At 42.5% G+C, this 27864-nt stretch overlaps 1 protein-coding gene and 1 long non-coding RNA gene across 2 annotated transcripts in view; both read left to right on the top strand.

Moving 5' to 3' along the window:
- Positions 1-11962: 11962 nt before the first annotated feature.
- Positions 11963-14724, top strand: BTG1 (BTG anti-proliferation factor 1). The gene is made up of 2 exons (XM_030323370.1): positions 11963-12424; positions 13409-14724. The coding sequence occupies exons 1-2, from the start codon at positions 12277-12279 to the stop codon at positions 13774-13776; spliced, it is 516 nt and encodes a 171-aa protein (XP_030179230.1). The 5' UTR covers positions 11963-12276; the 3' UTR covers positions 13777-14724.
- Positions 14725-17822: 3098 nt separating this feature from the next.
- LOC115519423 overlaps positions 17823-27864 on the top strand; it is a 95920-nt gene continuing 85878 nt past the window's right edge. Inside the window, exon 1 of the long non-coding RNA XR_003970508.1 lies at positions 17823-20029. This is a non-coding gene — a long non-coding RNA (uncharacterized LOC115519423). The remainder of the gene's footprint in view (positions 20030-27864) is intronic.

The raw sequence follows: 27864 nt of genomic DNA, 5'->3' as shown, positions 1-27864 counted from the left end.
AAGACCCAAGTCCATTACCTCCTGCTTTGTAAATAAAGTTTTATTGGAACACAGCCATGCCCATATTGTCTATGGTTGCTTCTGTGCAGAGATAAGAAATTAGGACAAACGTCTTCTAGTTCACAAAGTCAAAAATATATACTATCAAGCTCTTTGTAAAAAAATTGCCTATTATCACTGATCTAGATTTCTGTGGCTTCAAGTAGAGTATTGAACATTTGACCAGATCTAAAGAAGCATCTTAAGAGATGTGGCCTTGGTTACAGATACTTTTATAGCTCTCCCACAAAGGAAATAACAGACAGAACCTCAGAAAAATAGATCTTCACTTTCTAATTTTCATCATAATACTAGCATACCCATTGCCCTGTGCTTAATGAGTGTAACTCTTAATATGCAAATCTGTCTGTCACTGCGTTGCTTCAAACTCCTGCACCACACGTCCCTTATTCTTGGGATAAGATTAATGTTTTTAAAGGCAAGTTAAAAGACGCCTCAGGCTCTGACCTTACATACCCTTCCCGCCTTATCTTTGGTCTCTCTACTTACATTCTTCCAACTAAGACCACAGGGTTCTGCTTGGAGCACACCTCTCTGTCTCCTTTGTAAATTCACTTCCTTAGTCTACAGAGCAAGTCTAACACCCTCAGATCCCACCCAGCCTAATTCCTACTCCTCCTTAGACTTCTGACTAAAGCCCTTGCTGAAGGAAAGGCTTCTTTGATGGTCCCATCAATTAGGTTCACTTTCCTAGGTCCTGTATTTTTCTTTCACAGCGATCTTCAGAGTGGCAAATAGGAACTTATTTTCACTACTTCTTAATTTCAGTCTTTCTACCAGATTCAGTAAAGTGTGAGACAGGTCTTTTTTGTTTGTGGATGTACCTCCGATGCTTAGCCATTACCTCATTAGTCAATCAAATTTGTGGAATGAGTTTATGAACATGATAGAACACATGCAGCAGACATTTAGCAGTGAACTTGTTCTTACCTCCCAGTGGGATAGTAAGATGAAGAATGCACTACCCCAGAGGTGCCTTGGTGGTTCAGTTGGTTGAGTGTCTGACTTCAGTTCAGGTGAGATCTCTCCGTTCATGAGTTCAAGCCCTGCATTGGGCTCTCTGCTGTCAGCGCAGAGCCCGCTTTGGATCCTCTGTCCCCCTCTCTCTCTGCCCCAACCCCACTCACTCCCTCTCTCAAAAATAAACATTAAAAAAAAAAGAGTGCACTGTCCAAAACATGTTTCCTTGAACATTTTATAAAATTATGTAAACCTATTCTATATTATAAGTTGATAAGTTTATCAGCGTTTAACACCAACAATTTTTTTTTTCCTTTGATGGTATCCTTTTTTTTTTTTTTTTAAAGTTAGCAAAAGTTGGTGCCCCTGGGTGGTTCAGTCGGTTAAGTTTCCAACTTCAGCTGAAGTCTTGATCTCATGGTTCACAAGTTCAAGCCCTGCGTTGGGCTCTGTGCTGACATCTCAGAGCCTGGAGCCCACTTCAGATTCTGTGTCTCCCCCTCTCTCCTCCCCTCCCCTGCTTGCGCTCCGTCTCTTTCTCTCAAAAATAAAATAAAGTTACCAAAAGCAATGCACTTCGCTTCTCTTTTTCCTGGATGCCAAGAAGCTCAAAAGTAAATGTATTGCTTATTTACAGGAATGTTCTCCAAACCCAGATTCCTGGTAAAAATTCCTCCTACTTTCTGTACACGGCTTATTAAGCCTTTTATTTATTATTTTTAAAAATCTGTTAAATATTTGCTTCATGTCAAGTTGTCTCGACTTTGCATAATTATATCTTGATCTCATTGAAGACTCATAATGTAATGTTCCTCATTGGAGTAAATTTAGAAAACTACATAAACAACACCTCTTCAGCCGTATCTTAGCAATTGGTAAGGGTGGAAACTACATTGGGACTTAGGAAGTTCTAAGTGTCCTGATGGAAATTATGGGACTAGTTTGGGCTGGAGAAGAGGGGCTGGGGAGGAGCCATGTTCTTAAAGTCATTTTTTTTTTTTTTTTAAGGCAGCAAAATAAACTGGAGTAGGTTATCCACTGCTCATGAAATTCAAACAGCATATTAATACAGTGCAGGGGCACCTGGGCAAAACTTGGCTTCCTGTGCTGTAAGTGTGGGCTGCAGCCTAACATGCACACAGTCTGAAAATGAGGACCCCCTGCTTCTCTGACAGGCTGATTTTCAGGTCACTTCTCCTGCCTAAGTAGAGTGGGGGACAGGGGGCAGAAGGTGACTTAAAAGAGCTGATCTGTTTAGGAGTTAGGGGGAACTTAATCATAAGTTTGCACTTTCTTCAGATGGTTAAACAATGAGTGTTTATGAAATCAAGAAAAATGTGTCCTGCCCCCCCCCCCCCCACCCCAGAAGTTTCCTTTTCAAAGACGTCTCTGTGTGCACTCTGGCTAATTTAAAAAGAGCCTCATTGGGTGCTTATTTTTTTTTTTTTTTTGCACGTATATTGCCAAAGTAGTTCCTGTTTTGGTTTTAATGTGTTCCTTCTTTTTAGTGAGATGAAAGAGAACTTTCTTTAAAAAAAGACTTGTCTGCTGATCATGTTTGTTAGAATGATCCTAAATAAAGCTTCTGTTAAGAGTTTAACTGTTTAGCTAAATCCTCTGGGCTAAATTATCTGGCAGATTTTTGTCCTCAGTTGGACTATGTACCTACAGTGCTCTTATTACCCTCTTTCTAACCTGAAATTTCTGCCTCTCCCAGGACTTCTCTGAAGCGAATGTCTTCAGGAAGGAGTTTTTTCTCTCAATCCAGTCGACTTATTTTTTTTTGCGTAAAGATACAAGTGCTCTTGACTCATAGTCCCTACCCCCTAAATATTGTACAGGCAGCTTGCTTCTACAAGGCAGAAAGCCATGAAAAGAACCATTCCTGGAGTGCATTGATGCTGGGTCTCTCACTAGTGTTTTACAGCTTGAAATCGACTCATGTGGTAACCAGGGAGGTCAGACATGAAAAACGACACGGTGATCATTCCTTGAGTTTGAAGGTCAGCATCACAGTCAAAACTCAAATTGGTTTCCAGAAGACGGACATGTTTTCCTACATTGTGCTGGGTGAAAAGATTTAAAGGAGAGGCCTCTACTACAAACTCTGCAGATAGGGAATGTTTTCAACCCATGTGTTAATGCCAATAAAGGATCCTTTGCTTTCACGTTCAATTAATTCAACTAAATCAAATGATAAATATTATCTAAGCTGAAGATTGCTTCCGCTTCATTTAGGGAAAACAAATATTTACAAAACAAGATACAAACACAAGATAATGAGAAAGAAGCCTCTTACCTATGCTATCTGCTTTGGAAAATCAATGCAATTTGACATGTAAATCTTAACCTTTCCCCACCCTACCCGCCCCCCCACCCCATTCGCCGCAGCAGACTTCTTCTTGGCTAGAATAGTCTTTTTAGGAATTTGGATCAGTCTAACTTGCTATACACCATAAATGAGTACATTCTAAGTTCTATTTTCCAATGGGATTTTGATCCTGTAATTCAAGCTGAAGTATATCCAAATCCATGATAGTTTTCACAATCGTGTTGAGCATCTATATTTAGGACCTCCATATTTATTTGTTTATTGCATTTCCTTTCGCCATTTGAATGTTCCTTTATTTTAGTTCACTATCGTGTTAAATAAATGATATGACATCACTCGGTGGCTGTAAATGCTAATCTACTTTGAGATTTTGAATTCAAGTCTCTTGAAAAGGTCAATTGGCTGCTTGTCTTAGAAATGAAAATAAAACCATGGACTATGCCAACATTTGGCTAGATGATTGTTCTACCAAGCTTCCTGAGTATTATCTTCTCTCTTGAGAGTAACATGGACATCATTATCTGCTTTAGCTTGCCTAATGTCTCAGAAGCTGGGAAAAAAGCACTTTCCCCAGACTATAGAACTTGAGGGAAGCAAATAACAACACACTTAAAACTTACTTCATACTTCAAGGGCTCTTTTATATATTAAATTAGTATGATAGCTTTTTTCTTTTAATTTTTTTTTTTTTAACGTTTATTTATTTTTGGGACAGAGAGAGACAGAGCATGAACGGGGGAGGGGCAGAGAGAGAGGGAGACACAGAATCGGAAACAGGCTCCAGGCTCTGAGCCATCAGCCCAGAGCCCGACGCGGGGCTCGAACCCACGGACCGTGAGATCGTGACCTGGCTGAAGTCGGACGCTTAACCGACTGCGCCACCCAGGCGCCCCGCTTTTTTCTTTTAAAAGACAAGATTTCTAACTTGAGATAATACATTCCCAGATAAAAATTTCATTGGTTTTAAGTTACAGAATTTTGCCACTATGTTTTAAAAGTAGTTTTTCTGAAACATTAGTGTTTCAGATGTGTCTAGGTGGCCTGGCCTAACCTCTGGAGTTTCTTTCTTTCTTTTTTTTTTTTAAGTTTATTTATGTTTGAGAGAGAGTGAGCGACGGAGGGACAGAGAGAGAGGGAGAATCCCAAGCAGCAGCTGAGCTTTCAGCGGGTTTGATCCCATGACCTGAGCCAAAATCAAGAGTCAGATGTTCAACCGACTGAGCTGCCCGGGCACTCCTAGAGTTTCTGATTTAGTGCATCTAGAGCCAAAAGTTTGCATTTCTGTCCATTTCCGGGGGTGATGCTGGGGTGAAAATCGCTGAGAAGTCCCAGTCTGCTGTCTAATTAGTCTGAAGGGAAGGAGAGATCCATTGTTCCCTATTCAGAAAGTTAAAACATACTAGAGGCCGGGATCACAACTTGTTAAGAACTTTGTAATGACTCTTTAAAGTTCACAAATTTCCATACTTGATTCTTATCATCTGTCGCTTTCCCCGGACTACTGTTAAGCTTTAAAACTGAACTAGGTCTTTGGCAGCTGGGGAGATGCAGAGAAACATCCCATAAGCCTGAACACTGGCGGAGACAGTATATGGTGGTAACTTTACAAAGAGCAAAGTAAACGAATCCTAGGGTTCTGCTAAAAGGAAAGAGACAAGGTCAGGGACGGAGGCCGGGCTTTGAGAAGTGGCCCTGGTACTTAGCTAGAGAAGGTTCAAGGAGAGTTCCTCCAGGGCAAGTGATCAAGTTCCAAAGCACTGCTGAGATAAACACACAACCTTATCCTTCTAGCCGCCCTTCTTCCTCTTCCACCTGATGCCCGGGCTCCCCTCAGTTGCTGGGGAAGGGGGACTGTGGGGTTGACCCCTCCCTGATTCCTCCTGCCAGTTTAGGCCAAAGCAGAAGTGAGGAGCTTCAACAGTTTAACATAGAAGGCATTTTTGCTGCTTTCTCTTATCGGCCCCTAGGGATACTTTTCTTTCCAGCGAAATTATTTTATTTGGCAGATTAATGTTTTAATATGTCCTTTGATTCATTTTTCAGTGAGCCCTTTAATGAATGTAGCTGTGTTTTCCTGGGTTATGTCAGCCATGAGAGGTCTCCTTAGCTGTCTCAAGTTTTTTCTTTTTTCTTTTTTTTCTTTTCCTTTCTACTGTCTCTACTCATCTCTAAATGGTCTTCTAACTTTATAGGGTTTTTTTTTTTTTTTTTTTTTTTTTTTTTTTAAATTTTTTTTTTTTTCAACGTTTATTTATTTTTGGGACAGAGAGAGACAGAGCATGAACGGGGGAGGGGCAGAGAGAGAGGGAGACACAGAATCGGAAACAGGCTCCAGGCTCCGAGCCATCAGCCCAGAGCCTGACGCGGGGCTCGAACTCACGGACCGCGAGATCGTGACCTGGCTGAAGTCGGACGCTTAACCGACTGCGCCACCCAGGCGCCCCTAACTTTATAGGGTTTGATTTCTCACAGTCCCTTTTAGAAAAGGTAGTATCGGGGCACTTGGGTGGCTCAGTAGGCTGAGCGTCCAACTCTTGATCTCGGCTCAGGTCATAGTCTCAGGTTCGTGGGATCAAGCCCCACGTTGGGCTCCACGCTAACAGCTCAGAGCCTACTTGGGATTCTCTCTCTACGCCCTCTTTCCCCCTCACCCCCCAAAATAAATAAACTTAAAAAAAAAAAAGGTAGTATCAGGAGCATGTTTCCAAGTTTTGGAGTTTATGACTTGAGAGTTCGAATCTGGTTGCAAGACCCTGGGTAAATTATTTATTTTCTTTAGGACTGAAACCTCATATGTTTCACTGTTAATTATACAGACCTAGTGGTGTTTCTTGGAGAATTATTTGGGAATTATTCTTGGGAATTATTTGGGAAGCTCACAGTGTGAGTTGCACAGTGATATATGACCATCGCTATTGCTGCTGGTAAGCAACACTTTAATCCCTTTTTTTTTTTTTTTCCCGATTCTCTACGATCTGAATTGCTTTAACAAGAAGAAACAGGTTAGTCCCAAATCTGTATGTGTCACTCTTGGATTTCTAGTTCTCTTCTGTTTTTGGAACCCCAGTAGATCCAAACCTTAGTACAAATGCCTTATTGTGTGCCCTGGGACTCAAACCTCAGCAAAGCAAGGCAGGTCGCCAGGTGGGGAGGCTGCTAAAAGTGGTCTCCTTCCTGTGGGTCACCAAAACAAGAATAAATAAAAGACATAGGTCTCTGTTGAAGAGATAAGCCCACGTGCAAGCTAAATTATTTAAAGATTTAAGTAACAATTGGAGACAAAAATAGAGAGGTCACTTCAACATTACCGTTTTCCAATCCATCATCCTCGGGGCTTTCCAAAAAATAAATCTGGTCCTATCACTTCCCTGTCAAAAATATCCCACCTCTGAACATCCTATGCACCCCCAGCCACCAGTTTTTTCGCTACTATTTATCTTCCTTGTGTTGGTTTAAGTCTTGAAAAGACTCCAAGTTCAGACCCCTCCTTTTCTTCCTTCCAAAGAGAACTAATTATGGGCCAACTTAACTGGTTTAGCAGAGGTTATTCACTTTGGGGGCTTCCTTTTCTCTTTTTGAACCCAAACACATGCGAAAATAAGTGCCTTGTCTCTATTTGCTGTTAACACTGTAGAGAACTCTTCTACTGTACCCTGAACTTTTCGGTTAAGCTGAGTTTTCTAAAGCAAGCAGCACTGACACGTAGCACTCTATCTGGAAGTAAGTTCATGATAAGCACAACTTTAGTGAACGCAGCCAGCTGACCGGCAACAAGGAAGCCATCTCCAACTCAGCCTGGAAGTCTGGGTCTAAAGGTGCCTTCAGGGGAGGGAAGGTCCAGATGGATAACAAGACCTTTGCTAGGTGACATTACTATATACAAGGGGGAGGTGGGCAAAGGCCTTCCAGACAAACTTTCAAACTGCATACAGCCATTGAAAAAATTCTGGGACTTTCCCAGCAATAATCCAGGAATCCTGGATTTCATAAATAACTTGAGAGACTGGAGCATTGGAAGGACACGTGAGAAACTTCGGGATACAATGGCAGTATGAGAGAGTGGCACATAAGCAAATGAACACAATGGCTAACCTGATGTAAACATACTAAAACATGTCTACACAGCATAAGGGGAAACAAAGCAAAAAACCTTAAATGGGGGCAATGTGGACAATACCACAATATTCCTGAGCAACATATCTAAGTTACTTTGGTCTCCATTTGTCTACCCTAAAACAATGTTTATTTATAAAAGCAATTTATGCAATAATCTAACACGGCAACCAGGAAAAAAGTGCCACGGACTTTATTTATCTTGTCTCCTCAAATATTCACTGTCCAATTTTTAGCTGCAAAAATTCTCTGTATATTATTTTGCACCCGGAAAGTCGCAAGTAATGGTTCTGATTTGCCTCATTTAAATTTTGATATGTCTCTTTAACATCATTCAAGAACATATACTATGCATTGGGTGTTAGGCATTGAGGGTACAATAGTGAGTTACGTAAGATGCTTGCCCTCAAAGAATTTACAGTCTAGAAAGAAAAAGAGACCAGTGCACATAGTAAATCTAGTATGTTTGATAAGTGTCAGAGCCAGGGGAATGGAAAGCAGAATACTGCAGATGTTTACGCAAGTGCAGAGGATCGTGGAAGGCTTCTTGGAGGATGAGCAAAAAAATCAGCTTTTTGGGGGGAAGGGGAATTGGAGAAGGTATCTCAGGCCATGGGACTGGCATATAAAATGAATAGCATAATAGCTTAATTTAGTGTCATCCTCTTCATAGATTAACAGTTTAGATGAGTTCCCAAATGTAGGGCCATGACATTCAAAAAGTGGCATTGAGTGACTTTAAATTTATTCAATTAAAAAGAGCCTGCTTTATTCTAATATGGATACCTTTCCCACTCTGGGGATGTTAAAATACCATCCGTTTCCCAAAACGATCATGACAGCAGATGGCAATGGGATTAAAAAAAATCTTTGGCAAAATAAAAGATTTTCAACATTGTGTGCATCCTTAATTTTTACTAGTCTATGAAACAGACAAAGGAGTTCCCCTGCCCTATGTAAATGTTTCCTTTTTTTCTTTTTCTCTTTTTGGTAAGTCCAGAGCAAACTGTTCTAGTAACAGTTAAGCTGAGGGATGGGAATATAAATCCCCAGCCCTTTGAAATTCTAGTTTGTTGTCCAATAGTTACCTCTATAGAAAGTACTTTCTGAACTCCTAAGCACTCTTTCCAAAGACCTGACAATCTGTGCTTTTCCTTGCAAACTTATTTTGAAAAACAGTTTCATTTTCTAGATTTGTTTTGATAGAATTCCTAAGTGCTGGTTGTATGTGTGTGTGTGTGTGTGTGTGTGTGTGTGTTTCGTGCTTTGATTTAAATTTTTCTAGGGTTTGGATATAAATTTGATATTATCAAATTGCCTGATGACAATTTAAGCCAGCTAATATTTATATATTATGTACAAATTATATATATATATATATATATTTGGAGGCTTATTTAATGCCAGAGATAGTGCTAAATAGTTTCTACAGTTATTCTAGTCAGTCCTCACAACAACCTTTCAGTTTCTGAAGAAAATATTATTCAGAGAGTCTAAGTAACTTGCCTTTTACACACAGCTGAAAGAGATGGGTGTGTAAATACAGTTGACCCTTCACCAACATGGCTTCGAGCTGTGTGGGTCCACTTACATGCGGACTTTTTGATCAATGCTACATGAGAGTATAAATGTATTTTATTTTCTTAGCTTTACCTTAGTATAAGAATACAGTATATAATACATATAACATACAAAATACATGTTAATTGACTTCATGTTATTGGTAAGGCTGCTGCTCAACAGTAAGCTATGAGGAGTTAAGTTTTGGGGAGTCCAAAATAATACATGGATTTGACTGCTTCTGGTCCCCTGCCCTTATTCCCTGCATTTTTCAAGGGTCAGCTGGAGTTGAGACTGCCCTATAGTTCAGCCTTACAGAAAAATAAGAAAGTGCCTTTATAATTCAAAAGCTGTTGAGAAACACCAGCTTGTCTTTTAGATGGGAAGAGCCTGACTAAACCTCTGGAAAAATATTACTAAACATATATATGTCCAGAATTGAAAACTGTTGGTAATTAACATGGTGCACTATCTAAAGCTTGCATTTAGGGCCAATATTTATTTCCAGTTCTTTCCCTGAGTTCTCTCCCTAGATTCCCCCAACGACTAATTTCTTAAATCCATTGTCTCTTAAAAGAATGATTTAAAGTGGGAAACATACACATACAATTAAAAAAGTGTGGGGGTGAGTTTAACTTTCTGGTAACCCTACCTAACTGACTTTAAAAAGTTTTCAGGAGTCCAGCCACTGTCTGGGAAGGCAGTAAAAGTGGAAAGAACAAGGACTTGAGAGACAAGTCTGAGTTCAAATCCTAGCATTTTGTTAACTTCATTACTTGTTTTGCAGAGGAGTCAACCGAAGCTCAGATTATCAGGAGCCCAAGTTGGAGACCAGGCTTCATTTGATTTCTCATCTAATGCTGGAATGACTGATAAAGTGAGGAAAATGAACATCGCAGATGATTAAGGGCGGGTGGGGTTAGGAGAGCTATCAGAAGATCTTGTGCTAGGGCTGTGGTGATTTTAAGCATTTACCTCAGGGGCACCTGGGTGGCTCAGTTGGTTAAACATCTGACTTCAGCTCAGGTCATGATCTCATGGTCCCTGAGTTCAAGCCCCTAGCCGGGCTCTGTGCGACAGCTCAGAGCCTGTTTTGGATCCTGTGTCTCCCTCTCTCTCTGTCCCTCCCCCTTTCATGCTGTGTCTCAATAATAAATAAACATTAAAAACAAAAAGAATTTACTTCAGTTTTCCTATTTCCTTTTGAGTAGTAAGAGGTTTCATGTCCTCAGTGAATTACCATGACGTTTATTTTTAAACAAAGTTCTATCCAAAAAGTCCTAGAATGGAACAGATGTACCTTATTAGCCACTATTTTTGATGCATTTATCCAAAGAAAAGATGTTCACAAAAGTTAATGCTTTTAACAATACTATCTTTAAAGTATTTAGCTTGGTTTAACTACCTAATTATTGTGTATGAATTTAAAACTAACCTAGCAGTTTTTCCAAACCCAGTTTTACATGTTTCATTTAAACAATAAAACGTTTTCTCCTTCAGCTTTATACAAGTTCTACTTTTGCTACATTTCTATACCCTTTGGCTAGTACTTAAAACACACACACACACACACACACACACACACACACACACACCTCAAAGTGGTGTGTTTTGCAATACTGATGACCAACTAAACTCAGGATATTTATTTCCATCTGGTAGAGTTCAACTTCTGCCTCTTGTTTGCTTTCTCCATCTGTCCGACTCACCATCTTTTTTTTTTTCCCCTCTCCTCCTTACTGGAGTTAGAGTTAACCCTCTCTTAGGCTTAATCGTTTTAGCAGGCTCAAGCCTTAGCACAAGTCTTTTTCTCTAGTTTTGCAAGTAGGGTTTCCAGTAAACTCAAATGTCTAAGCCTAATACTTCCCCAAGCTTCAAATTTAATCTTTATTTTCTTCTGTTTTTATAAAGAGCAAGGGCCCGAGAGCTATTTGGACCAGAAAAAAAAAAAAAAAAAAAAGGAAAACAATCTTTGGTTAAGGTATAAACGGTGTAAATGCATTACACAAATGTGTGTTTCCAGTACAGCCTTAACTTTACGGGATCCGCGTTACTACATTATCTTCAGTAACAGGCTTTCCTATCAGCACGACGCTGGATTCAGTAAGGTCTCCACTCCTCTCTCGTTTGACTCCTGAAATTACTGAAACAGCAACCACAAAAGGCTTACTAACCTTCTATTTATTTTGCAATTAAACTTTTACAAAGACACCCCCGCTCCTCCCGAGGGTGAAGCTGAAACGGTTCCCTGACGTAGGCAGCACGTCTACTGGGAGACCCCCGGCCCCCCGACTCCCTAGAGCTGCAGAAAGACCTTCAATAGTAGCCCTTTCGTTCCACTTTCTCCGTATCCCCGCTGCACGCCCCCGCACACTTTCAGCACCGGCACGCGAACCCCGCTGCTCGGCAAGAACCTCCCGCTTGGGGAACCAGCCTCTTAGGAGCGGGGACGAGATTGAAACACCCAGCGCGCGAGGGGACAGGCACGTCGGACTTGCAGCCGGATCTGCGCGCGCGGACGCCAAGAAGGCTTTTATCTGCCCAGCACTGAGACTCCCCGCGAGCGAGCCCAAGCAGCTCACTCTCGCAGAGGATGCGCTGGCGCTGGGCCCGGAGTAGCTGAACCGGGAAGGAGGAGCTAGGACTGGGGGCGGAGCTTTCACACGCGCACCCTCGCTCGGCTCCGTCCCTTGGCCACAGCCCGCCGGTCCCGGGCCGCCGCTCCGGAGTTTATTTGTTTACAAGCGGATTACGTCAGCTCCTCCCTCTCTTCCCCGTCTCCGCATCCATCCCCTAGCCCCCTTTTCCCGCCCCCTCCGGCTCCGAATCTGCTGCGTCACAATGGTGCGATCTCCGGATTGGCTGAAGTCGGCCGTCATGCTCCAGGTACGCCACTTCCTTTCCGCCGCGCTATAAAAGCTACTGCACGGCTCCTGCATCTCTTCGCCGCTCCGAGCTGGAAATGCAACTGTTAGGATCTTCGGAGGCTGCGGAGCTGGACGCGGAGGCGGCTGGGGAAGTCCGAGCGATGTGACCAGGCCGCCGTCGCTCGTCTCTTCCTCTCGCCTGCCGCCTCCTGTCGTGAAAATAACTTTTTTACTATAAAGGAGAAAAAAAGTAGCTGTCCGCCCCTCCCGCCCTCTCTTCCTCTCAGCCCTCTGACCTGCGAGGGAGCCCGGGGTGGCCGCTCCGTCGTCGGGGCCGCGCCGCCGAGCCCCGGCCGCCCCGGGCCGCCCCCAACCGCCGCCCCCATGCATCCCTTCTACACCCGGGCCGCCACCATGATAGGCGAGATCGCCGCCGCCGTGTCCTTCATCTCCAAGTTCCTCCGCACCAAGGGGCTCACGAGCGAGCGACAGCTGCAGACCTTCAGCCAGAGCCTGCAGGAGCTGCTGGCAGGTGAGCCGGCCGCGGCGGGAGGGCGAGGGGCGCCGGGCGGACGCGGACGGCACACCCGGGGCGGGAGGCGGGCCGAGCCGTCGGGGCCGCGGAAGCCGCGGCACTGCCCCGGGCCGGCCGCGCTCGGGTCCCGCCGCGGGAGCGGGGCAGGCGCGCCTGGCGGCCGCTAACGGCGGGTCCTGGGGAAGGTTTGGGGGCTGGGCCGAGGGCTCCCCCTCCCCCCACGGCTGCCCCACCGAGGGGAGAAGGGAACAGGCTCACAACAAAGAGACTACAGCCACTGAGGCGGGAGCTGCGGTCCTCGGACCGTCCGCGGATTTGGGGACAAAGGAGCTGCGGGGCTGGGGTTAGTTCGACGCCCCCTCCCCCAACCCCCTCCAACCGTTGTGGGCTCGGCGGCCGGGCCCGGGGCTAGGAGACCGCGCCGCTGCCCCGGGGCCAGCCCGGGACGGACGTGCCGTCGCCCCGCGCCTCCTACCCCTGACCATTAATCATCGGATTTGTCACCGGTTCAGTTGCAGCCCTGCCCAGAGCTTGGTTTAGTTAGGGTTGCTTGTTTTTCTTCCCTTCGGGGTTAACAGCCCGGTGGCGCTTCTCCTCCAAAGCCATAAACCCCATTGTGTGCGGCTGGGGTGGGGTGGAGAAAGTAAACAGGTTCCTGCCTGGCCGCCGGTGCCATCCGGCTGCCCGGCCAGCCGAGGCCGCGCGCCGGATTCCTGTTTTGGCGGCTCAACCGGTTGGTTCCTGGAGATTGTTTTGTCCCCTACTACTGTGTTTCTAAAACCCTGCCCGCTCTTTTCCCCAGCCCCAAGCACGCACAGCCGCGGTGCGGTGCTGGGCATTTTTGAAAGTTGATAGTTTAAATTTTTCACTTTTCAAAGGAGCCTGCGGAAGGAGGAAGCCATAGCGGGATCTTACAGTAACGATCTAAGCATTGTTTCTCTCTCTCTCTCTCTCTCTCTCTCTCTCTCTTTCCCCCTATAGAACATTATAAACATCACTGGTTCCCAGAAAAGCCGTGCAAGGGATCAGGTTACCGTTGTATTCGCATCAACCATAAAATGGATCCTCTGATTGGACAGGCGGCACAGCGGATTGGACTGAGCAGTCAGGAGCTGTTCAGGCTTCTCCCAAGTGAACTCACTCTCTGGGTTGACCCCTACGAAGTGTCCTACAGAATTGGAGAGGATGGCTCCATCTGTGTGCTGTACGAAGCCTCACCAGCAGGAGGTAGCACTCAAAACAGCAGCAGCGTGCAAATGGTAGACAGCAGAATCAGCTGTAAGGAGGAACTTCTCTTGGGCAGAACAAGCCCTTCCAAAAACTACAATATGATGACTGTATCAGGTTAAGATATAGTCTATGGATGGATCATCTTATAATGGATGGATAAATTTGATTTTTGCTTTGGGTGGGCTCCTCTTGGGGATGGATTATGGAATTTAAACCATGTCACAGCTGTGAAGATCTGGCACAAGATAGAGTGGTAAAAAAAAATTTTTTTTAAAGTGACAGTGCCATAGTTTGGACAGTACCTTTCAATGATTTAATAGCCTGTGAGTCCAAGTAAATGATCACTTTATTTGCTAGGGAGTGAAGTCCTAGGGTGGTTTCAGTTTCTCCCAGATGTTAAACCTAAATTTTTTCCGTCAATCCCTTTAAGGCAAATCTGTATTTCAAAGAACCTTTCTCTGCAGTAGACCTTGCGGAGGAAATTTGCACTATTACACTTGAAAATGGTTAACTTTTTTGGCAGCTGACTAGGAAAGCTCAACATTTGAAACATGGTAGTACTGGAAATTTTGACAAGACTTTTACCTAGCACTTAAATTTGTATAAATGTACATAAAACAAACCTAGTAAGCATGACCTGGGGAAATGGTCAGACCTTGTATTGTGTTTTTGGCCTTGAGAGTAGCAAGTGACCAGAATCTGCCGTGGCAACAGGCTTTAAAAAGACCCTTAAAAAGACACTGTCTCAACTGTGGTGTTAGCACCAGCCAGCTCTCTGTACATTTGCTAGCTTGTAGTTTTCTAAGACTGAGTAAACTTCTTATTTTTAGAAAGTGGAGGTCTGGTTTGTAACTTTCCTTGTACTTAATTGGGTAAAAGTCTTTTCCACAAACCACCATCTATTTTGTGAACTTTGTTAGTCATCTTTTATTTGGTAAATTATGAACTGGTGTAAATTTGTACAGTTCATGTATATTGATTGTGGCAAAGTTGTACAGATTTCTATATTTTGGATGAGAAATTTTTCTTCTCTCTATAATAAATTGTTTCTTATCTTGGCATTTTAATCAATCTCTTGTCATGATTATAGAGGTTCAGCTCAAAGAAATATGTTTCTCAGAAGACTTAGGTTCTATAAGCTATGTGAATGTCAGTTGCACACTGGTCACGCTGAAAAACATTTGATGGGAGTGTACATGTCTAGGTGTTAGAGGAAACACAGGGTAACTTTTTTTTTTTAAATCTCCAAAGTCAAAACATGGACACATTACCAGGCTAATCTCACGAAATGAGGATAAGAGACAAAGGTAACATCTACCAAAAATGATACTCAGAGGATTATATCTCATTGCTTCCCTGTCGAAGTGAAGATATAAATGTTCCGTTCTGGCCCACCTTTGAAAAACAATAATTTTGCCCCATGGAATCCATGTTCAATTAGAAAATCCTGGGGTAGGTGACCCATAGTCTTAAAGAACAGGCTAATCACTGCAGAGATGGTGGTGTTTTGCTTTTCATCAGCTGCAAGATTTACATAAAAATCACTTAAGCTGGAATTCAACAACAGGTACGTTTATCAATTTTTATTCTCAAAAGTTGAAATGTGAGTTTTTGATCCCTTATTTTCAGACTTCTGTTTCAGATAAATTCTCAGAACCTAAACAAAACCTTGCCAGAGTGTACATTACTCCACTACCCCATGTGATAAAAACTTGTTGATAGTTCTTTGGTTGAACGGGATTTTGAAAGTGGAGAAGGTTGAGTTTTTCGGTACACCGTTAACTTAACAGTGGCTTTTGAGATACGCATGTAATAAACATGATCACACTGGAAATACCCCGCAGTTGAGGTTACTTGAAATCAGTGGTCCCAAATTTGGGGATGCACAGAAGTATATCCACAGCCGAATACGCGGGTGTTTAGAATACGAACAATGTCTGTGTACTTCACCCGTCATTCGCATTAGAACCACGGCACGCGGAATACCCTTACCAGTTATGGTTTTATTTTCCAGCGTGTTCTTTGACAAGCCTCCCAGTTTTTCAAATTTGAATGTACAAGGATACAACCGGTAGCGTTGTCTTCCACAGGTCTCACCCAGTTCTGATTAGCATTGTTTGCCAACTGCATCTCTGGTAACTCCTTTGAAGCCAGGTGCTTGGTAAGGTTTTGCATACTAAGCCGTTGGACCCTAAGGCAGAGTGTCCGGAGAGTTTAGGAGTATATTCTAACCTGAAACTTCGGTCATAGAACCGATTCTCAACTGGAAAATCATTTTTGGAGATGGTGACATCAGACTTTTCGGTACTTTCAAAGAAATTCGGTAGGAAGAGAACTTAAAAACATTTCACTTTAGAATGTAGGTGATGTCTGGCACTTAAGGAGCTGTTAAGTTCCTCTTTAAAAAGGCTTGCAAATATCACTGAGACCTGGCATCCTGCTGTTTCCCGGGACTTTAACCCTTACGTTCTCCAGACAATTGCTTACGGTACTGGAGCTTTTTAATTTCTCATTCATTGCTTCTGGGGACTGTTTTTGCCTAGCTGTTTGGATGAAAACGTTTGTGTGCTGCTCTATGCACATGCAGGAGTGTACCAACCTGCACGTGCAGTCATTGTGTCTGTGTACTTGTAAGAAATTTAATACTGATAAAATTTAGAAGGCTTTTACACTGAGTGAGAAGATACTTCCTTAAGTCATGTTAAGAAAGGAGGACTGCTTTCAAAAATCCTTAGCTGCCGTTGGCACCAAGAGTAGTTCATGATTATTAGCAGTATCGTTATGGGTGCCACTATTCTGAATTTTAACAGGTAGTTTTAAAATTACCTCCTCTTCTCCAAGTGTAAGTACTGTCTTGCTCTATAATGCTGAAGCAAGGATTACCCTGGTTTGTGCAGGATAATGTGGCTGTTTTCTCCCCTTCAGTCTGGGATGGGAATCACATGTCCATAGCCTTGAGTTACAATATTTCTTGTATTAGTAGTAGACGGGAAAGTCCACTAGAAAATTGCTTTCTGGTACTGTTGCATAAATGATTTCCCTAAGTCACCGTTCTTCACAAATCGCAAGTAGTTTTTGTTTTGTATGGGTGTTACAGATTGTGGAATTGGCCGTCATGTTAAAGCAGTCTTCCTGACTATTATGATCTTTAAGAACTAAAGATTAAAAGTGTATTGTATATTGAAAATCATACCTCTCTCCTTTGCACCCCTATTTCAGCTAATGTGATGAGATGCTATTGATAAGCTATGGGGAGAAGTTATCAATAGTTTTATTTTGGATTGTCTGAAACAACGTATTTCTTATTTGTCTGAAAGTACAGGGACTGCAGAGTTTAATTTCATCTCAGTCTGCGTATGTGGCTACTGCTAAAATATAACAGTATTTTTTATGTTTGGAACATAACAGGGTGAAAAACTTGTAGTGAAATAGTTTGTACTACTAAGCAAACTAAGCTGCTTAAATGAGTCCTGAAGTCATTTATATTACTGCAAAAAGGCCAGAGGAATTTATATGTGATTTATAGTTTCTGGCTATATATATATATATATATATATATATATATATATATATATATGTATGTTTTCTTGCTTTTTTTTCTGAGAATAGCCTAAAGTGAAGAAACATTGTTAAACAAGATGTTAAACTTTGTAGTTTTAAGGTGCTCCTAAACAAGTAAGCCTTAGGTTGTATTAATAGGATTGCCACCATTTCCTCAACAATTTATGGAATATAATTGACGCCAGCTTTTTTGACTACAGTTTTAACTTAGCTAACGAGTTTCTTTTGATACTGTTCAGAGTGTCAAACGATAGAAAATGATAAGGCTGCCAATTTCACTTCCAGTTGAGGATTTTCGATTCTGTAAGTGTTTTCTGTCCTCGTAGTTAAATAATCTTAAAAGGAACATTTTGGAGTTCAACCTCTGACTTTCATAGGAACCTTTGCATGCTGTTTATCGTTTTGATGTTGATGAATATCAAGAGGTCTGTGCAGCCATCTTTTGGCAGAGAGTTTGGGAAGCACGACTGTAGGGATTCTGTAATTCACGAACCTGGGACCGAGTCTGCGCTCACTTTGTGAACATGCAGGTCGAAGTGGTAGTGAAGTTTATGGTTCATACCAAGTGGAAACTGGGCTGGGTGGGGGTGGGGGGTGGGGAGTGGGATAGCTTAAAGAAAGCCTGTACCTATAGGCATTTTTAAAGACATTCAAATTTAATGCTTAGTGCCTTTGTCTAGGTATTTTATAAAGGGACAATGTTTTTGAAGCTGTCAGGAACTGCTTGATTATAAGCCTCTTTCCTCGTGCCTTTTAGTTGTGAAGGCCGTTTGTGACCCCCCTTCTGATGATAGAAGGGTGATTAAGTGTAGGCCAGACATCTAACATCAGGACAGAGATCACCAGGCAGGAAATGAGAGTAGAGTTAACTGCATTCCTGTATTTGGAGACTATCACATCAAACAATTATTATTTCAAATCATAATAAATAGAAGACATGGTCACCTTTGGGCACATGTACTTTTAATAATTCTCTGAATAGGTGATCTCCAAAGTACCTTTATGTCATTCTCCTAAAGTATTTTTGTGTGTGTTTTCATGTGAGTTTGCACAAGCACATGGTACATTTTGTAAACAAATATATTGGGCATGTACTAAAAATTCCATTGATAGGGGTGCCTGATCAAAAATACTTTCTCTAGATCACTAAGGTAGATGAGGGTTTGCTCTCTTAATAACTTGTGATTATTATGTTAAGTGATACGGCTTCAAATGAGAAACTGGTAGCACTTCAAAGAAGGTTATCTTGTCTAATTTTAGCTTCTTAAGTCCATATTTATAAAATTAAGACATTTTTTACAGCCAACAGAAACCCCAAATTAAGTGTTCTACCAATTCAAAGTCTATGTGCTCCTCTATATTAAACTATATACTGCTATGTGCTGAGATCCACATTTTATGTTTTTAGAAATTTTCTTTTTAAATGTTAGGGCTCTTGTAACATTTCCTTTATTTGCATGCATGGTTGTAAAAGAACTGAGTTCACGTAGTTGCACACCAGTGATTACATTAGCCTTAGCATTTATGGGTTAGCCAGAAGTCTCCTGTATCTTTTCTCTCTGGTTCTGAGCAATCTGTAAATTTGTAGGAGGGAAAGATGACTGCAAATTGGACTTTATTTGATAAGATTCTATAAATGGGCATAAACCTAAAATGGTAAGATTTGACAATGGCACTGTAAACAGGATAGATGTATCTTCCAGTCCTGATTTATAACAGTTTTGTCCCCTCGAGTCCGTAGACTGAATGGAATTGTATTTCCTATAAATTACACTGGTGAGCCTTCAAATTACTGATGTACGTTCTTCGTTGACCTCTCAACAACTGGGTGAGGTTGACAGGTAGGTAGGTCAGTATTTTTTAATCTTCGTGTTCTGTGGTTAGAAAGCTGAGGCTTAGGGAGTTTAAGTAATTTGCCCCAAAGTCAAATGGCTAGTAAACAGCTCATTCATAATTTGAACTCGGGCCTTTTTGACCCCAGAACCTGAACTTTCAACTATTGGTATATTGAGGTGTATGATTTATTTACCGTGTTTCACATTGTTGCAATATGCAGGTTTTCATTTCTCATTGCTGGTTAGCCATCATTTTCAGCCTTTGGAACCTCATCGCTTTCCATGCTCAGAAGGCAAAAAAAAAACTGTCTTAAAACCAGGCTTCTTTCTTCAGGAGGCATTTGGGACTTATTATAAAGAATACTAGTCATGGACTCAGAGGAATGGGTTGGAATGCAGGCCTGTACCAGCTACTACTTTGTGACTTTGGGCAATTTGATTAGCCTCTCTGAGCCCATCGCTCCGTATGTAAAATGGGATAAAAATAAGTCCGTTATACATGAAAACATCCAGCAAAGAATGGTTGGATTTTGGGGAGTCGAATACTTCAGTATAGCATGGAGGCAAATTCAGCAGGTGGTTTTCTTGGTTTCGTGAAAATTTGACGTCACTGTGATCGGTGGGAGTTTCTTGAAAGTCCGCTTTGGCCAATAGCTGTGAGAAATGTACTTGTGATTTTGAAATGATACGGGAAGAAAAAGGAAGTCCTTTTTAAAAGTGAAAATACAGATAACCCAGGTGTTGAGCGTATTTATTTCACAGACTTTGCTGAGCTGGGTCCTTAACATTGTGCTTTTCAGAGCTATTTTCCCAGTAGAGGACAGAAAAGGAGGACTCCTTCGGATCTTTTGTCTGTTGAACACCTTCAAGTGAGAGATGCCGCCACACTACCAAATGTGTCTAGCCAGGCAGCCCCGCACAGTGCCTGCTTGAGGGCGTTATCGTGTTTGAGTGTTGTACCTCCTCGCCTTAAGAAGTAAGTTGACTTTTCCCAGGGTTTGCCGCCCTTCGAGCCATTTGTATCTGGCCATGCTTTTGTGGTTTTTTCCAAACAGAACTCGCTGGCTCTCAATCCCTTCTTAACCTAGAGTGCTGTGAGTACTTCCTCCACTCCCAGGAAAAGCAGCCTTTTTGTAAGTGACCAGTTTGGGTTTGAGTTGCTTCTTGTGGTGTAACCGGATGCAACGTTTGCTTGAATCACTGATAACGTCATCGGCTTGTTCTAGTCAGTCACGAGTGAACCAGCGACCACGCGTTCTTTTTAGTTTAAACCCCGGTCCCTTTCTCTGGCGAAGATAACCTTCATTGAGGAGCTTGCTGCTGGGTTGTATAGCATGACTGTGTGCCTCAATGAAGTAGGTACTCAGCCAGCCAAATGGCTTGCTGATTTATTTTGCAATAGTATAGGAAACAAAGAGCCCTATTCTTAAAAGAACCTCAAGAGACTTCCAGGCAAAGTTCCTTTGGCCCCTTCAGAAGTCTTGCATTTTACTGCCCCTGTGAGCTTCAGGCCTGCTTGGAGTTGTGGGTAGCCTTAAAAATTAGTCAAGGTGTTCCTACAGTGTTTAAGATGGTGACGGAAGAACAAGAGTTTGGAATTAATTAAAACAGGGTTAAGGTGGCCAGTCAGGGTTGTTAGAACAGTTATCCCCTGAGAGAGGGTAGTTCCGGTCATAGGGTTAGAGGTGGGGCCTTATGTAATAGTGAAGCGTCACACACAGGCTCTCTTCTCCTAACTTTCAGCTTTTTGCATTTCCCCCATTCCCCTGTCCAAGGGATCCCTCTTGGGATCCTTCCTTTTTTTTTTTTTTTTTTTTTAATGTTCATTTATTTTTGAGAGAGATGGAGGGGAGGAAAGAGAATCCCAAGCCAGCTCCGCGTTGTCAGCACAGGGCCTGACGGGGGGGGGGGGGGGGGGGGGGCATTGATCTTAACAGCCCTGAGGGCACGACCTGAGTTGAAACCAAGACTTGGACCCTCAAACAACTGAGCTACCCAGGCACGCCTCCTGGGTCCTTTCTGATGGTTAGAATATGACCGTTTTGTCCCGTATCTACCACATTCATTAAATACTCATTGAGTCCCTCTGTGTGCCATGTACTATCCCAAGGACTCACAAATAGTCATCGCGTCTGCCTTCAAGGGGCTTCGAGCCTAGCAGCAGAGAGAAGTCCCCAAACAAATAGAAACACTGGAATCTACTAAGGGAAGGAAGAGGTGAAGTGGGGTGTCCCAACCGCAGTGATGGACACAATGCCTGCCTTCATTCTTCCCAGAGGAAGACATGAACCGAGCTGTGTCAGTACGATTTGTTTTTTATCTCTCTTTTTCTCAGTTTCGTCTTTTTCCGCAATTTTATCTTCTTTTTCACTTATTCTCCCCTCTGCCTCATCAGTCCTCGCTGTCACCGCATCTGGTTTACGTTGCACCTCATCTACAGCGTTTCTTAATTCGTCATGACTATGTTTTAGTTCCTTCATCTCCACAGCAATAGGTTCTCTGCTGTCTTCTATGCCTTTCTCAAGCCCAGCGATTAATCTTATTGACTATTAGTCTAAATTCTTGTTCAGTTGTATTGTTTGTGTCTGTTTTGAGCAATTCTTTAGCTGTCATTTCTTCCTGGAATTTCTTTCGAGGAGAAGTCTTCCGTTTCGTCCTTTTGGCTGGTTTTCTGTCCCTTGTGTGTTTTAAAAGCTTGTTGCGTGCTCTGCACCTGTGAGCACTGCTATGTTAAAGGAGGGTCATACTCTGTCCAGGGCCTGGCCCTTCAGGAGGTGTTCTTTGGAGTGCGTTATGTGCTCTCGGTTGTTGGGACTCTGGTTGCTTTATCCCCCTACTCCTAGCGATGTTTTGGACCCTCCACCAGGTTTGCTTTGATTTGTTTGTTGAAGTAGCCCATTGACCCACCAGGTTGTCCCCTTGGGCCCCTGGAGACATCTCTGTCACTCTGCAGCCGGACTCTTGGAATTCAAAGTCCTCTGTCCTCAAGACTGCTGTGTTTGAGGGATGAGGGAACTTCAGGTCCCCCACCATGTTGGATCTCTGCCTGAGCTGCGTCTGTAGGGTATGTGGGGATTTGCGTGAAGAAGGCAGGACAGGGGACAGCGTACAAAGTCTGGCAGGAGAGCGAACGGTGCTTGGGAAGGATTGAGAGAGGCCAGGATGAGTGGAGTGGAGGAGAATTAAGGAAGGGAGGCCACATCACGTGGGGCTTCGTAGGTAGAGAGCGACCATGTAATTTGGTCGATAAGTTTATCGGCTGAACTGTGACCCTTGAGAGTAAAACAGAGTGCAGTTACTAATTAAACCCAGACTGTCAGCAACTGGAACAGTCTCCTCGCTTTTACAGGCCATGTTAAAGTATTATTTCTTTGAATAAAGGCCGCTCAACCAGCAACGTATCTACTTTCTAGTAAACGTGTCAAGGAGTTAGAATACCTTTTGCAGTCCAAAAGGAACCCAAACCGAACTCAAGAGTGTTTTCTTCAGAATAGCTGGATTGCTATGATTTGTTTTGGTACAAACAGTAATGACTTTCATGTTCTAAAGGTTTAGCACAGAAAGTTGGTTTTTAGCGTAAGCTGCTAGATTAGAGGCACTTTCATGGTGTATGAAATAGAACAATTGAAATTCAAACATATCTTTGATTATTGTCCACGGTTTGTTGTTACTGTTGTTATAGCACTTCCCGTTTTTGCAGTGTTTATTAAATAGAATTAAAAAAAAAAACAGTTTAATTGTGAGTTTACATTTCTAGTGGAAGTAACTCCTAGACGTAGCTTTCAAGGTGTGGGCCACCTAAATCTTTTTTCTTTAAATTGCTGTAAAAATGTAATACAACTAAATGTATAGAATTAAGTGGATTTTGCACACCTATGAAATCCACACCCCAATCAAGAGATAGAACATTTTTACCACCCCAGAAAATTCCCTTTGGGGACAGTTAAGATTTGGTTAAGAAATATGTTTGGGGAGCCAGGCCTCAAAGTAGAAATGAGTTGTTTTCCCTCTCCTCTTCTTACTACTTTATTTTTGCTCCCTAAACATGCGGTAATGGTTACTTTAAATTTTTTTTTTTTTTTTTTCTTTTCAACGTTTATTTATTTTTGGGACAGAGAGAGACAGAGCATGAACGGGCGAGGGGCAGAGAGAGAGGGAGACACAGAATCGGAAACAGGCTCCAGGCTCTGAGCCATCAGCCCAGAGCCCGACGCGGGGCTCGAACTCACGGACCGCGAGATCGTGACCTGGCTGAAGTCGGACGCTTAACCGACTGCGCCACCCAGGCGCCCCATGGTTACTTTAAACATGAAGCAAATTGTCACCAGAAGAAACCGTTGCCTTTCAACTAGTTATGATTTAGTGGTTACTAATAATGTACATCCCTGCCTAATTTGCTATGGCTTTTAGTCTTTTAGAGTGAGTAGTAAAATGTGAGTCATATCCCTATCACTGACTCACAAGCTTACTAAGGAGTGCTTGGTGTTTGTTATTAGGCCAGAACTCTAGAATCGTGATCAATTGAAAAAGATTGTGATGATGCAAAATTTATATAATGCTCCCCCTTGTTTCATTTAGCCTGGTTATGCCACTGTCGTAGATCTTGTAGCTAAGAGACAAGTGTTAAACCTGTATATATAGCTGAGTTCTAGCTAGCCTTGAACACTTTCTCCCATCTCAAAATTCTCGACTCCAGTTGCCAAAGAGCAATTAGAATATTCACCTAAGTTACAGCACAATCAGTTGTGAAATTGACTGAACCCGCTGTGTGCCACTGTCTTTAAAGATTATTGAATGCAGGGGTGGGAAGATTTGTCCTAAAGAGACTGTTAATAGTTTGAGATCTACTGAGAGAGAGGGAAGGGAAGAAATTCACCAGTGATTAAAAAGGGGATTTACTTTTTATTTTCCCTGTAGATTAAGTGTTCCGATTTGGAACCAGATCTTAAATTAACTCTTCTTCGGAGAAGGACAATATGTTCTGTTTAACAAAGCCTCTGTTGCCAAAGCAGTGGTGGGTTGTGGTGGGGATGGTGATGAGTGACAATAATACCTAATATTTCAATACCAGTTGGACTTTTCCTGCTTACGCTCCAATTACGAAAGGATGGCAACTCAGTGGAGATGTAAGGAAAGCTAAAGCCAGATTTGGTTACCGGAGATTTGTCAATAACCCATTTCCAGTCGGAGAAACCCCTCCTCCAGTCTATTCATTTTCCTCCTCCAGCCTATTCATTTTCCTAGTAGATTCATTCCTCGTTTTAAAAAAGTTTCATGCATTAAGCACAGGAAAATTCAATATGGCACTTCATTACATGCATGTTGGAAAGGATTTTATTTAGTTCAGCCTCTGCCCTCTTACTGATTAGCTTTCCCAGTAGCACCAGACAGCCTTAGCCACCCTGCTCTGCTGATCGGCTGCTCTGCTTCTATAAAGTTCCGACCCGCTGCTGCAGGCACTTCCTGTAGATTTCGGAATCTCAGCACTTGTGAGCATCCCCTCCTCATCACAAACCTGTAAGAGTAAACCTTTGGTACTCTAGTCATCTCTGAGTCAAAGAAATGTGGTATGTGGGTGTTACAGCTTGCCCAAGGTCACAGGGCAATGGGAACATTCGAGGCTAGAATCCAGGTTTGTCCTAGGTCAAGCACCAGCCCCTAGTATTGCATCCCAGTGCACTGCTTTCTGATCCCATTGTATTGCAATTGTTTGCATTTGTGTCTTATTTCCCCATTAGATGGGAAGACCTTAAAGTCTGGAACTCTTAGAGCAGAGCTTCAGCAGATGCTAAAATTAGTTAATCTGTGTGTCTGTAAGTCTTTGCTGAGTATCTGCTCTATGCCCAGCATTGTTCTAGGCACCTGCAGATACAGCTGTGAACCAGACAAAAATGCGTACTCTCCCCAGAGAGCGGGGGAGAACTAGCCGGGAGACGATGGTAGATCAGATGGAAGGAGGTAGAAGATCAGATGGTGATAGTGGTAAGGAGCAGAGCTGCTCTCTTGTTGCCGTGAACATCGTACCAGTTGTGTAACACTGCGTGGGCCCAGCAGAAAGGTGTGATAGGGAGCCGTGGGGGGGGGGGGGCACAGGTTGCTATTTTAAGTAAAATAAGGAAGGCCTCATTGATAAGGTGGTATTTGAGCGGAAACTTGAAGGAGACCAGAGAAACGGCCTCGGAGATATCTTGGAAAAGAACATTCCATTCAAACAATTGAATGAATTCCCAAATCCTTCCAGGCTCCTTTCTCCCCAAATACATAATTGTAATTTGGCCTTCTTGGACTCTATTATAATGTCAACAGACCTGGTTCCTGGCAGTTGTTTTCCTGACCACTCCTTACTTCCTCTCCTGGTTATTGTATGCCTTTGGAATCAGCAGACCAGAAAACCCAGCTGGATATATATATATATATATATATATATTTTTTTTTTTTTTTTTTTTCTCCTCTTCATTTTAGAGGGAATTGCCAATCATATTAAATAGACTGATAAGAAGACCTGAATTTAAAAAAAAAATCTGATTTCTTTAAACTCTATCTACAATGTAGGTGCCGTGTTGTGAAATGAGACATGAGAATTGGTGTTGGGTATGGTAGGGGCCCAGTGTTTTGGGCAATGTAGATGTCCTATCTACAATGTAGATGCTCAGTATTTTGTTCTGATGTATAGCTAGACAAGCTGATGGACAGCATTGAAAACAGAAAGGGTATTCTTGCCGACGTTCGGATACCTGGAAAATTCAGTTATCCAAAATGCCTATTCCTTACAGAACCTGAGATCGTAGTACCAAGTCTGGTTATCATGTAAAGCCCATGGCCTTTCGTTTTATGGAGGAAATGAGAGAAGAACAAGGGTAATATTGCCATCATCATACATTTGCTCAAAACTCATGGAATACTTGCTCTTTTGAAGGTGCTGGCAGGTAAATGTCCTGGTGTTAGGATATGAAATGGAGATTTCTCTGGTTCCACTTGCCTTCTCAAAACTGAATGAAAATGTGCTTTCTCAAATAAATTTCATTGTGGATTCTACCTCATCCATGCTCCCAGCCCCAGGAGTAAGACTATCCCCTTCCAAACTGTTTGAAGCTTGCTGTATCCAGTTTGGGTAGCCTTCCTTTGGCTCTGTAAAACTTTGATGAGGACTTTTGGCATTTCAAGGTTGAGTCCGGATCACTCAGCTATGATTCTCCATCATCTGAGAGTCCAACCAAGCAAAACTAAAAAGGAAGCAGAAATCTCAGTTTCTGGGTTTAAGAAAGAGTCCCTCTCAAAGCTCCCCCAATTAGCCAGATAATCCTGGCCATTTGACTAAAATTGGCAGGGCGAGACTGTGAGGAGATACATATAGTGATGATAGGCCCTAATGATGATAGGCCCACAGCCCGAATTCCCTAATGTTAAATTTGGGAACACAAGTAAAATAACCATGTTAATTTGAAACTGGGTATCACGGATACAGATCATGATTATAGCCTTGTGAGTCTGCTAATAATATTTATGGCAATAATCTGTGGCATTTCTCCCAGAAGATTTCTCAGATTCTTCTGTGTGGATTAAAGTTCATTCTGTTACCAGGATGCTGGCTGTGATCCTCTGGCCCTGAAAGGTGTGTTTTTGCCCTTCCGTTTTCAGGAGGAAAGTCCTGCTTTCATTTCTTAATGAGCGTCCCTTTGTTTTTCTTCCTTCCTCCTACTCACACTGAACTTGTCAACTTAGATAGGAAAACACTCTACTGTGTAGAATAAAATAAAAACATCTAAATGTGTGGTTGGACAAGCTTATTTTTAAACTTAGTCATTTGATGTAACACTGTGTTAGGCAATAATTAAAGTTCTGATAAGGCTAATTGAAATGGAGTTATTAGTTGACTTTTTCATAGTTAAGAGGTTTTAGGGTATTATTAGGGTAAAAATATATTTCAGTATCTTGGGTACAACTCTGGCTTAATATAGCTTTTTTTTTTTCTGTGAAAATTTTCATTTCACTAGAAATTTATTTCAGGGGAACAAAACTCAAGACTTGTGTTCATGTGTGGGTGGGTGAGTGGGTGGGTTACATATGTGTTTGCTGGGAGAGTGGAATGGGTAGATTTAGCACTGGAAAGAAGAGAGAGTAAAATTTAAGAAATGGTGAAAAAGGAAATCTGCATATATATGGGTACATTTGAGTATTACGTCTATGTCTATGCATGCCCTTAAATTAGTGCAGGGAAAGAACTATGCCGATCCACTTTAAAAACATTTTAAAATATGGTTTCAGGGGCACCTGGGTGGCGCAGTCGGTTAAGCGTCCGACTTCAGCCAGGTCACGATCTCGCGGTCCGTGAGTTCGAGCCCCGCGTCGGGCTCTGGGCTGATGGCTCAGAGCCTGGAACCTGTTTCCGATTCTGTGTCTCCCTCTCTCTCTGCCCCTCACCCGTTCATGCTCTGTCTCTCTCTGTCCCAAAAATAAATAAACGTTGAAAAAAAAAATTTAAAATATGGTTTCTTCTGATGCCTGGGCACTGATTTTGATAAAAGAAAGTTACAGAGAAAGAAAAACACATATGTATATTTCCTTTTCCACTGTCATCACACCGGAAAAGTATGTCCCCTAGGTAAATAACATTTAAAACCTTATCTTTTTTTCTTTTAAGTTATTTTATTTATTTTGAGAGAGAGAGATTGAGAGAGGGAGAGAGTGCATGAGTAGGGGGAGGGGGAGAGAGAGAGGGAGAGAGAGAATCCCAAGCAGGCTCCGCGCTCAGCACAGAGCCCAACTCCAGGCTCCACGCAGGCTCGAACTCACGAAGCAGTGAGACCATGA

This window comes from Lynx canadensis, chromosome B4, assembly GCF_007474595.2.
Source record: "Lynx canadensis isolate LIC74 chromosome B4, mLynCan4.pri.v2, whole genome shotgun sequence".
NCBI lineage: Eukaryota > Metazoa > Chordata > Mammalia > Carnivora > Felidae > Lynx > Lynx canadensis.
This window is presented reverse-complemented; position numbering and strand designations above follow the sequence as displayed.

Excerpts from the sequence above, each read along its gene's own strand:
- BTG1 (XM_030323370.1), top strand. The coding sequence starts at position 12,277 with ATGCATCCCTTCTACACCCGGGCCGCCACCATGATAGGCGAGATCGCC. Across the intron at positions 12,425-13,408 it reads CCTGCAGGAGCTGCTGGCAG|AACATTATAAACATCACTGG; the intron begins GTGAGCCGGCCG and ends TTCCCCCTATAG.